The following is a 13,061-nucleotide window of genomic DNA, read 5'->3' on the forward strand; positions in this document are numbered from 1 at the left end:
CTTATATTTACTTCCTGAGGATTAGAGACCCCCTGAAACCTATGCATGGACAACCTGTAGTTATCTGTAGACTCCAGGCTAAGAAGTCTTTGAGTGGTGATGAAGGTGACAGAGAAATCAAAGCAATATAAAGCGTTTGGAAAGTGAAAAACAGGCTGCTGTCCAGCATCATGAGAGAGTATTGTACCAAATATTGTTAGCCCGGCAAAATATCAAAATTCAAAATTCGAAGTGTGGTTTCTTTACTTGAATGCATATCACTTTTGTACCATAGTAAAGTAAAAAAAAATCATGTCAGTCGGGGACCGCCTGTGTTTTACCACTGGAATTCTTTAAAATGGCTGGCACATAGTGATCATAAAGACAGACAGACCTTCAGTCAGTTTCATTATTGTTTTTCAATTCTCGACAGACAATGTATCCCACTGAAGCCTGCAACTGGGGCTCCCGCTGCCAACCTTCAGTACACCACTGTTTGCAAATATTTATTCCTTTTAACATATTTTATGTTTGTTGTTGGAAATAAAATAAAGATCACTAAGAAATGAAATAAATCCTTAGGGACAAGCCAGCTCTTCTGAGAAACTGTGGCCTCATGGGAAACCAAGTTCCTGAAAACTGGGAAAGTCTGAAGCCCAATCAGATGCCTCCAAGAGGGATGATCGAACGGGGGTTCTTTGTTGTCCCTCTTCTGTCTCCAAGTTCAGAAGACCTCTCTGGGAGAAGAAAGTAGTCTTGTGCTTTGCACACCTGCTGTCTCTTACCAAAGGAAAAATCCCTTCTACAATGCCTATGTCACCCATCAAAAAGCCATTCAACTGAAAAGCAGTAATAGCATCACTGTGGTCATTTAGGTAATGTCTGTGCCTGCCTGTTAACCTTCTGTTTCCAGAGAAAGCCACTTAGCGGACCTCTGCTCTTAACCTGTGAAGCACTGAAAATCAGAGCCAAATGATGAGCACAGACAATAACAATTTAAAAGAGTACAGCCTTATGTCTGCAATTTTGCACTGAATGCTTCTTCAATAGAAAGTGTGATATTTTTCTTATTAGGCTGCAGTGTGGAAAACGGGTTTGTGGTTTTCACTCTTTAATAAACTCTGGGATACCAAGAGCTTATATTATATTGAAAAGAGTGGATTTCTTTTCAGCTGAGATGTTTAAAGCAATGCTATTAATAATGCTGTGTATAACAACTGCCTCTATTTATTCATAAATACAGCACAAACATCTCACTTGTCAGAAGAAAAGGATTTTCTTATACCATAAAAAGATAATTAATTCAGGCTGGATAAACTTAATGGTGCATTTGCCATCTGGGCAAAGCAAACAAAACAGCAGAACAGAATTGTGTGAAGAAAAAATAATCAAAATATGGAATAAAAATCCAGGCTTAAATTCTGTTTTGATTTCTTTAACTACAAATAATTTTCCGCCCCAAGTATTATGCTCATGCTTTATTTGAAAGGAAATATAAAGGCGAATAGGGCAGAGAATAAATACACAGCTGAATGTGGACCAAAATTTCTGGTGATTTCTTTCTTTTTTGTTTTTCACACATCAGTAACCTCAGCAAAATGTTTCACAGGCTCTGCATTGCTTCTCATCTATACCCATGAAGGACAGAAACTCTTATCAAATAAAATAATACAGATAAAAGTGCTTTGTGAACTTTAAAGAACCATAAAAGTGTAAGAGGATTATTATTTCCATCAGCCTGGTGTGTCCTTAGAGAGCAGAACTAAAAGACACACTGGGAGTTTGGATATTATTAAATCAACTCAGGAAACTGAACTTGGCTGATGATCATGATCTTTCAAATCCTTGAAAGATGGCACTTGTCGTGTGGAACCATCATTGCATCGGCATTCTAGTCTCACCTTTAGGCTCTTAGCTGTCACTTATTCAGATGTATTGCTCCTCTCCTACCCTCTCCTTAAGCACATCAGCCTTTGTCTCTTCTAAGCTGCCATACAGCCTAACCCCATGAGTCCCTGATTATATGCAGTGTAACTGCTTTCTCTCTCTCCACCCAGTCACACCTGCCTTGTCTCTTTCCATTTCTCCTGTTTTAACTGTGTCTTATCACCGGTGTAGCAGAATGCTAGCTATTATTATGTGTATCCTGGTGCCTACTTCTACCCTATTTTCACAATGAAAAAGGACTGGCCATCCTCCTATCAAGTAGTTCTCATTAACAATTGACTTAGAAAGATCTTCTTTCAAGAAGCCTTTCTTGTGTTAAGATGTCGACCACAGATCAATTCTGATTGTCCTCAGAACCCAACACTGGACTTATGTTAATGCTCCTGACCTGGTTGTCTCATGACACGTATAATGCAGACACACTTGTTGTTTTTGACAGTGAAAGAATAATTACTCGCTGAAGTTGATCTCCATTAAGTGTTGCAAGGAATTCATTAAATAATTGCAATAATGGGGCCGATGTAAGATGAGGTTCTTAGAAATAATTTTATTATCCTGGGATTTCGTGGTAAGGAGATTTTGACTTGAACTCTTCTCTGGATACTACTGTAGAAACAATGCTTCCTATGTTTTTTTTAATACATGTCAAAATAAGAGTCCCTTTCTTTTGGAGTATAAAGCAAAATCCTTACCACAGCCGATAAGACCAGATGATACTTATCTTACCAGCTCCTTTAAGTTTCTTCTCTGACCCTAGCCACTCTGGCCTTCCTTCTGCTTTTTGAATAGCCTTAATCTTTCCTGATGGCGGTTTTGGCAGGCTGCTTCTCCAGTTGATTGTTCCCACTGTCTGTCCTCCCTCCCACCCAAGATAATTCTGAATTACAATTTATAGCTGAACCCAGGTATCACCAACTCGAAGAAGCTCTCTCTGGAATCTTGAACAAATCTGCTCCTCCCTTTATATGCTCTCCTGGTGCCCTTCATAAACTGATAATAATGGGATAAGCACTCGAGTGATTAATTTGATAACATGACTTTCCTGTTAGAATGTAAACTTTATGAGGGCTAAGATGACAACTGTCTTATTCACAACTATAATTGCAGCACCTAGCGTAATATTCACACGCAGTAGGTTTTCAGTAAGTTGGGTGACAATGTAACTGTAGGAGTGAATTCCTTAATGATAAAGATGAACCACCTTTTGGGTGGCACTGGATGCTCTGATGACAATATTCTAACAGTGTTGACAAAGTTTGTAAAAACTGAATGTGCAATTTTCAATTCCATTCCTGTGTAACAATTTCCTCTTCAGTTCCTCTAGTAGTTAACTTATTTTGAAATCCAGGATTGAAGAAGTAAAATATTATGCAAAATCATGACTCTTTATTAATGATACATTCATTTTTCTTCTGTGTCCCACATCTGATAGATTCTTTCAATGAAACCAAAGTTCACCTTGCATAATAAATTCCTTAGTGAAGACAAAATTCAGTCATCAAACACACTCAGAAGTATTACACCAAACCTCTATGGAAATGGGATTTCCTTTGGGTGAAATACTTATACATGACATGTGTATGTGAACCGTGGCTCACATAGGAATGCAGAAAGTGTACATGAAACCCAATATAATACAGATGAAGGAACAAAAATGCATTCTGTAGTATTTCTGTGTGTAGAGGAAGGAGAGACATCAATCATATTACTTTATTTTCATATTGTATATGTCAGTTTGACCTTATGCGCCATTGACTTTGATGGCTATAAACAGTAGCACATCAAAACATATAAGCTCCTCTCACAACAACAGCAACAGCAGCAAAACAAAATCATTCCATCAATTCTCAGTTCTAAGATAAAGAATGAGAGTATATAAAACTACACTTGTGACTGGGTTTTAAAAAGCTCTGGGCTCACTAATTCTGTCTTGGTTCATTTCCATGTCCTCAGCCTTCTAGTCCTTTGCTTATTCAGGGAGAGGTTAGAAATAATATTTTCTCACAAATCTTTTGCTGTGTCTGAAATTAAGAAAAGATAAGAATATAATTCATCAGTGTGACCTTGAACTGTAAGCCTGATTTTCATTGGGCTTACCTTTACTACTTCAGGTTTTAAGCCTATGGATTTGTTCTTTCTTTATTATATGTAATATATGACAAACACTTTCAGATTTAGGGCAGTAGATGAGGCATAAACATAATATCCTCGTCTAAGAAAAGGACATTGGGCTGGTTAATTAGGGAGGACAGCCTGAGAAGGGAAAATTTTGAAACACAAAGGAAAGACTGATATTGTTAAGAATGCAGTCATGAAAAATAAAATTCAGGTTGTTTTACATGATTACTTTGCTTCTTAAGTTAGCTAAGAGTGTTTTAAGAAGTTGCATATCTATGCCTTGAGTGTCTTAAGGTCAACCAAAGTGATCCATGTTAAGTAGCTAATGTGGGAGGAATCCTAAAATGAGGACTACAAAACGCCAAATTTTAAACCCACTTGTGTGTTTAACCAGAATGGATTATTGGTCACTATAAAATATTACTGACAAGGTGACTGCCATTATGATTTTCCTTCCCCAATCCCACAAACACTGGAGGGAAGCTAACTTTTGTCTAAGGATTGGATTGGAAAGTTACAGTTTGAAATGGTGCCTTTTTCCTATTCCTCATCAATAGAAAAGCTATGGAAAACAATAAAAGATAAATTTAAAAAACTCCATCTCAGATGAAATTAAAAAAAAAAAAAAAAGAACACAAAGACAAACAACATACAACTGCCATAATCCCAATCCCTAAATTTTAAACTGTGGTTGCCAAATACTGTTTGTCTGGACTGAGATCAGGGAACAAACAGCCAACACGTGATTCTTTGAAAGTCAAATTAGATACAGATTGCTCCAAAACTATCTTGAAAGAAATTTTTATGCATCCATTGATGAGGACAATGACATACATAAGCATGGATGGGGCACTGGGAAATAAAAGGCTTTCAAAAGAGAACAGGTTTGAACAGTGAAATGGGAAGACAGCAAATTCGTAGATCAATTCCGACCTCCTGTCTCTCAGCGACGGCTGTCAGAAGTGCACTAGGTGAAAGGCATGTGTGATAAGACAAGAATATTTCATTTCAGTCATAATTCATTAAAAGAGAGCTTGCACATTTTAGATCATATATTGTGAAAAATTATATAAACGCTTATTTTATGACAAAAAATGTTGACTCTTACACATCGGCAGTTTATTTTACAAACATGGCAAAAGAACGTGAAAATAAAATACCTGAACATGAAAAGCATGAAATATAAACACTGTTGCAACCATTGGTTTTCTATGCCCAATTCTACCTATGAGGGAAGGCTTTTAGTGCCACCCCCGCCTAAGATTTACTGATGCACACTACCTGCCTAGTACTTGCAATTTTTTTCATTTCTAACAGTTCCTTATATGTCAGTAACTAAGTTACAGAGTAGAACCCTGGTTTCACACCTACTTCCTCCTTTCCTCTTTGGTTGTCAGTCAGCTCTTTTTCTGGGTGCTACACATATAGTGGCGAAGTAAATGAAAGCCAGTAGTCAGTGGTTCCACACAAGCTAGAGTGAACCGTTTACCTGTAGCACTCGTGCTCAGCCTCTGTAGTTGGTGAATAATCTATCCACCCTTGAACAAATGTCCCGTTTCCTTTTAGGAAGTCAAAAATATCAGTGCAATTTCAAAGGACTTGAATTCAACATTGAATAAGGGATTTTATTCAACATTTTTATATTATGTTACAAATATGTACACTTTCAATAATAAATTAAAACTAAATGAACAAAATAAGTCCGAGGACAGTTCACAGGCACTATGTTACTCAATGCCGTTTTTCTGTCTTCATTTCTAAGAGTTTGTCTGATCCAAGATCCTGATCATCTTCTTGCTGAGAAAAATGTCCTGGCAGCATGTTTGAAATGCAGAATGTTTCATGGCCAGTGAGCAATGGGAAGATGTTTGTTAACAGCAGAAATGCTGAAGAGGACCAGGTTCAATCAGGAAGTATTGATGAACATTTGCACAATATGTACAAAACTCCGTAAAAATTCTTTCACATTTTTTTCCTCCAGTTCCTCACATTGTTTGCATCCCGATTCAGTTATATTCTGCCAAAGTAAAGGAAAGAATTAGAGGGGAAAGTCTGGTATATTTCTTTCTTCGGACTAGTCCATCATATGAACCATATAGTGAGGTCTTGAGACATGAAAACTTGGGCAAATTAATATTATATTAGGAAGAACAGGGAGACTTGAAGAACTGGCCTTACTTTTCCTGTAATGGATTAAGGATGCTGAAAAACACAAGCCATGTGTATCAGATGATGGACTTCCTGCTTAGACCCTTTCAATGGTTTCTGATTATCCACCCTAGAATGAAGTCTATGCCTTCCTGCATGGCACATAGGCCCTCCGTGAGCTGTTCCTTACCTATTTCTTGCACCTTTCGCCACTGCCTCAAACGATATGCCCCAGGGACCCGGAGCTCATGCCTTTATCCCCATGCACACAGCAAGCTGTTACGTGCCTCAGTACCTTTACTTACCCTTCTGTCCCACACGTCCTCTTCTAGGTACTACGATTACTATACCTAAGAGTACTCAGGTGCTGTCTGCACTAGGAAATGTTTCTTGAACCTGTGAGTTCCTGGGATTGGGCTAACTGTCCCATTACTACACTCTCAGAATCCCTTGTTTAGATTCTCCCTTACAGCACACTACACATTGCATTGATGTTGTGGAGTTTTATGCCTTTTATACCACTATTCTGTAAGCTCTTCCAGGAGATTAAGGCTGTGTAATTTTGTTTCCCTAGCATTTAGACAGGGCCTGGCACAGAGTATTCACCCAATCATTATTGGTTGAATTGAACCATTTAGGTGAATGCCACAATTGTAATTAGAACACAGTTTCATGGGTAACTAGAATACCTTAAATGTGGTAATCATAAATACACTTTTTAGAGGTCATCTTACCCATGAAAGCTATACCAGCAAAAATCAAAATTAGATTTTACATCCATTAAGCATTTGAAATTCAGATTCACCAATATTTATTAAGCACGGACTCTATGACAGGCACTGTCATAGTCCATAGAATGCTGCCCTAATTGATCCTGCAAATAGTTGTGTCAGATAGGAAGGCAGATATGAAATGAATCACCTCTGCTGACATAATCAGTAAAATTCCCCAAGTCCAGGTCTTCTGACTGTGCGATCCTGCCCAATTCTTCCACGACATGTGCCACGCTGTGTCATGCTGAGGTTAACTGTGAACATGCACGTGAAAGAGTTGACCATTGCTACTGTTATGAATTGTTTGTTCCATGGCTCAGTCTTTCTATCAATAAGCTAGAGATAACGTATCACAGGAGTACTGTAAACACTAATATATTCATTTCATAAAATATATTGAATATTTAGTATGTGCCAGGCGTCATTCTGGGAGTTAGGATACAGCTGAAAAACATAAAAATACCTGCCCCTTTGAAGCTGACATTCTGGTAAGGAAAAGCAGGCAATATTCATTAAGTAAAATATATAGTATATCATCAGATAGAGGGACATGCAGAGAGGGGATAGGGCATGCTGTTGTGGAGATGGGATTGCAACTGTAAAGAGGTAACATCACTGAGGAGGGGACATTTAAGCACAGACATCAAGCAGCCTGTAATCATTAGGAAAAATACAAGGTGTCCAGTCTCCCCGGATATCAGGATCTTTGCACTTTAGCCTCTGCCTAAACGTACACCTCTGAGTATTCTTACGTCTCATTTCCTCCCATCTTTGCCAAGTGTCAGCACGGTAGGTAAACCTTCTCTAAAACAGAATCCCAGTCCCCTTACCGTCCCTCTTTTCGGCCACTGGGCTTAATAAATAACTGACTTATTATTCACTTGCTTACTGATTGGTGTATGTATGCTTCCTCTCTCCTTAAGAGCGGGGACCATTTTTTTTTTCACTTTTGTTTTCCTGAGGTTCTACAATGGGGCCCAAAACATATTTGTTAAATTAATGAATTATTATTATGCCTTCTTGGTTTATAAAACTTCTTTCTATCCACTTTGCTGTGCCCACTAGTGTTTTGCCACAAAAGCCATAATAATCCTTTTTGCTTCAGGGCCTTTGCATAGCCGACCCCACAGCTTCCCATGGGAGTCCCTAATATTCCCCCTCTTGGAACCCTATATTGTTCATTTTGCTTAGAATAGTCCAAATTATGCTCAAATTATTATATTTTTATTATTATCCTGTTGCAGCATTTATCCTGTCAGTAGATAAGAAGACTTCGGCGTGAAACTGCTTGGGTCTGAATAATGGCTCCCCATTTTGCTAGCTGAGCGAATTGGAACAAATGATTCAAGATCTCAGGGCTCCAATTTCTTAAACCTTAAGACAGAAACAAGGATAACTATCTCTCAGGTTTATTGTGAAGAGTCAATGAATTACCATTTAACCCTTGAAGAGTGGTACCCGGCACAGGGTAATAACCCAATAAATGTGAATCACTATTAGTTATGCTAAATACTTAAGAATATAATTAGACTATCCACTGTACCTGGTGATAAACACCTTGAAGCCAGTGACCCGACTGGTTCACCACTGTCACTCTAGCATGGAAACCCACTGACTGATGTCATGCTGTAAATGATTATTGAATAAATAAATAATGAACAGTTTAGGATTGTCTGCACATTAGTGATGAGGTCATTTCTGGATGCCACGCCACTGGAATGAACGCCCTCTCCCTTCAGAGTGCTTTTCCATGATATCCAACTCATGATTTCCTCAATCAAGCTAAAAACCTCTGATGTAACTCTGTACAAATACTGGATAACTCACCCCATTAGAAGATAAGCTCTTGTTGGCTAGCATCAAAAGGTTGTGTACTGTCTCACTAATAGCCGTGTTATTCGCCTCCTCCTCAATAACATGCCATTCAAGGAGAAAGCAGTGCATCGCTGTTACTTTGCAATTGGGCTGAAAACAGAGTTACAAAGAACCATTTTGAAGAAACTGAATTATTTTCCCATTATTCATTTTCACACAAACGCAAGTTTGATGTTTTAAAAAGTCAATCCAAATAGTTTACAAAGAAACACAATACCCTAAGACGTATTACATAGGAAGCAGCTTGCTTTTTCTCTTTTGCTTTTGGTTTTGAAATTGAAACCAAAACAAACTGACAAAACAATAAGAAGGATGGTGATGTTTTACAGAAGAAAGAATGTGAAACTAAAACACGTGGAAATCATAGGCCACTCTTAGTCACTGAGCACATTTTCTCTGAGTGAAAGGGTGAAGATACTGGCCTGAGACTCTCAAAACATTCATAAAGATAGTGCATATGGAAGAATTTTTAGAATCAGGTTGTATCGTTAACATTTTAAACAACTGTAGCTGCCAATCATGGTATTCCTGCAAGTTTCAAAGTTCCAGGGGCAGATGTGATGCTAAGAAATGCGTTAGAAAAATCAACATGGGGGTGGTGCCTACTCACAGGCTGGCCAAGTCAGAAAGGTACCTTTGAGGCACCACAAAAATATGTTTCCTACAAGGTTACTTGAACACAAACCTCAACTTAAAAGAAAGGAAACATTTAATGAGCATCTGGGATCTGACCATGCCTTGTCTGACTTCGTGTTCTCCATACCTCGCACAGTACCTGGGACCCCGCAGGCACTGAACAAATACTTACTGAATAGATGAATGTAGGAGAGAACACGCTCATGTGCCTAGTGCTGGCAATACAGGAGACACCTCCCTCCCACCCCTGCCCCGACCCCCTCCGCATCTGTGGTTTTGCTTTCCATGGTTTCAGGTACCCGTGGTCAACCACAGCCCAAAAATAGTAAATAAAAAATTCTAGAAATATACAATTCATAGGTCATGGCTTTATGATCCTCCTGATGTATCATCAGAAGGTCAATAGTAGCTTAACACTATGTGACAATGCCTACGTCATTCATCTCGCCATGTAGGTACTGTATCATCTAGCAGCATCATCATAAGGGTCAGTAGTGTACAATAAGATATTTTGAGAGAGACAGGGACAGCATATTTATATAACTTTTTGCAGTATATTGTTATGACTTCTGTCTTAATATTATTTGTTTTTTGTTAATCTCTTACTGTGCCTAATTTATAAATCAAATTTTATCACAGGTACATACGTATAGGAAAAAACATAGTACATCTAGGGTTTGGTACTATCTGTGGTTTCAGGCATTCACTGGGGGTATTGGAATGAATCCCCTGTGGATAAGGGGATATCACTGTATTCCTTATCCCACACAGCAGCTGCTCAGGATCAAAAGGGTAAAATACTATCCCCAAGTTGATAATAAAATAAATAATAAATGAAACAAAATCATAAAATAAATAATTGAGGTTCAGAAATGCTTAGTGACTTCCAAGGTAACACAGCTAGGAAGTGGCTGAGTCGGGGTTTAAATCTAAATTTCAATCTCAGCTGCTTTCTACAACCCATGAGTCACAAGGTTATTTATCTTCTTGCAAAAAACACAAAAACAAAAAAAACAAGCAATCTCAGGATGCTGAGTGTTGGTGGTTAATGGACTGCTTTTTACTTTGAAAAAAATGCAAAGGAAAATGGAAAACCTGCTGGAGCCAAAGGAGGGAGACAATTTCTATGTGTAGCAGTGCTATCCAGCGGGTTGATAGATTTCTATATTTTTCCTAGTTTCTGGCTATGGCTTCTTCCCAATGCTTAGGAAATCTTGGCGGAGGCAAAACCTTCTATTTGAGAGAAGTTCTGAGAAAGAACAGAGAGGATTCACTGCTCTGAGTGTACACAACATAGAGTTTGTTTTCCATGAGGTGAAGAAGTGGGGGATTTGCTTCTCGATTTTTGGTAACCAATCTAGAGGGAAATGACCAGCAACACAACTGAAATCATACATGCCTTAAACAATGTCAGTGTATTAATGAAACAAGTTCAAGATCAGGTTTGAATTCTGATAGGTTTTATGGGTTGTGTTTCTTTTCTCACATAGAGTAACCGGCCAGCCAGAATCCTTTTCAACAATTATAGAAATTCATGCAAAAGGTAGAACATAAGTTGCGTTTAAGCAATTTGTAGAAAATATGATTAAAGATGGTAATACACTACAGCACTGGAAATAACTGATACGTTGGATACTTTTAAATTCAATCAATTAACCTGATTCTTGCATTTAATTGCATCATGACCTAATTCATCACATAAATGTATAATATATTTTGTCTGACATTGATGGAAAAGGCTTTTATATATGAGCGTTTTAGGGAAATAGCATCTATGTAGCTCTTTGTCTCTGATTGTCCTACAAGCTCAACAATTACTTATGAAATTCATTGATCACATATTGTAAGATCATACCAAAATTTATATTTAAAAAATGTACATATTTCAGTAAATTTATGAAAATATACTTCTTAGGTTTTTTGAAAACTGGAAAATATAGTAATTTTGAAAAAAAAACCTATACTCACATGAGCATCACTTTCAGTATATAAAGTGGCATCAATATGTATAGACTAAAAGGAAACAAAATTAGACATAAAAAGTTATGCACTGCTTTAGAGACAATGAGAACAACCTGACAACATTAAATTAAGCTGTTTAAATTCTTTATTTTGAGAGAATTTTAGATTCATGTGCAATTGTGAGAGAAAATACAGTGAAATCCTGTGTACCCTTCACCATTTCCACACAATGATAATATCCTGCTTAACCATAGTACAATATTACGACCAGGAAATTGCCTTGATACGATCCCTGCACTTTGTTCGGATGTCACCAGTCTTATGTGCACTACAGTGTGTGTATGTGTATGTGTGTGTGTGTGTGTGTGTGTGTGTGTGTGTGTTTCTATACAATTTTATCAGATGTATAAATTCATGTAACCACCACCAAGTTAAGGTGAACAGTTCCATCACTGTCAGCGTCCTCCTGCTGCTCTTCCACAGCCCAAATCACCATTCTCCCTATGCATCTCACCCCCACCCTATCCTTCTCATTGCTGGCAACCACTTCTCTGCTCTTCACTGCTTTGATATCATTTCAAGAAAGTTATATAAGTGGAATCACACAGTGTGTGACCTTTAGAAAAAATTAACAAACTTTATTTTTTGAATGGTTGTAGGTTTATAAGACTTTTATAGGACATAAGCAGAAAATACAGGAAGTCCCCATATATCTTATCCTCTTGCCCATCCCTCCTCCGTCCCCCCTAGTACTAATATCTTGCATTAGTGTGCTGCATCGATTACAATTGATGAGTCAATAGTGACACATTTTTAACAAAAGTCCATAGATTACATTAGGGTTCACTCTTGGTGATTATTCTATGGGTTTTAACAAATGTATAATGACATGTATCCACCATTCCAGTATCATACAAGACAGTGTCACTGCCCTAAAAACCCTCCGTGCTCTGTCTCTTCATCCTTCCCTCTCCCCTAACCTCTTGCAACCACTGATGTTTTCACTGTCTTCATAGCTTTACCTTTTCCAGAATGTCATATAGTTGGAATTATACAGTATGTAGCCTTTTTAGATTGGCTTCTTTTACTTAGTGATGTTTTTAAGGTTCCCCATGTCTTTTCATAGCTCATTTCTTTCTATAGCTGAAAAAGGTTCCATTGTTTGGATGCACCACCATTTGTTTATCCAGATTGGCTTTTGTCACACAGCATAATACTCTGGAGATCCATATAACTTGTACCCATCATTCGTTCCTTATTATAGCTCAGTATTATTCCATGATATGATGTACCATAGGCTAACCATTCACCTGTCTAAGGACACCTGTGTTGTTTTCAGTTTTTAGCTGTTAGAAATAAAGCTCTACAAACATTCAAGTTCATGGTTTTGTGTGAACTCAAGTTCTCATTTCTCTGATATAAATATTCAAGTGTGCAATTGTTGGGTCATATGGCAAATGCATGTTTTGTTTTGTAAGAAACAGCCCAACTATTTCAGAGTTGCTACACAATTTTACATTCTCACCAACACTATATGAATCCAGTTTCTCCACAATCTTGCCAGAATTTGGCATTATCGCTATTTTTTTTAATTTTAGATATTCTTGTAAGTGCATAATGATA

The 13,061-nt window shown here is 37.7% G+C and overlaps 1 protein-coding gene across 5 annotated transcripts in view; it reads right to left on the reverse strand.

Moving 5' to 3' along the window:
- IL15 (interleukin 15) overlaps nt 1-13,061 on the reverse strand; it is a 108,996-nt gene that overhangs the window by 26,295 nt on the left and 69,640 nt on the right. For 4 of the 5 annotated variants that reach the window (XM_019661037.1, XM_019661035.1, XM_019661036.1 and 1 more), the window contains 3 exons: nt 11,445-11,489; nt 8,793-8,930; nt 3,317-6,061 (listed from right to left, as the gene is read on the reverse strand). The exons of the other annotated variant lie outside the window; for it this stretch is intronic. In XM_019661037.1, the coding sequence (XP_019516582.1) occupies nt 5,951-6,061; nt 8,793-8,930; nt 11,445-11,489 (294 nt within the window). In that variant the 3' untranslated portion in view covers nt 3,317-5,950. Of the gene's footprint in view, nt 1-3,316; nt 6,062-8,792; nt 8,931-11,444; nt 11,490-13,061 lie in introns of those variants that run through there. 5 annotated transcript variants of the gene reach the window in all.

The sequence above is a fragment of the Hipposideros armiger genome, unplaced genomic scaffold (assembly GCF_001890085.2).
Source record: "Hipposideros armiger isolate ML-2016 unplaced genomic scaffold, ASM189008v1 scaffold_333, whole genome shotgun sequence".
NCBI lineage: Eukaryota > Metazoa > Chordata > Mammalia > Chiroptera > Hipposideridae > Hipposideros > Hipposideros armiger.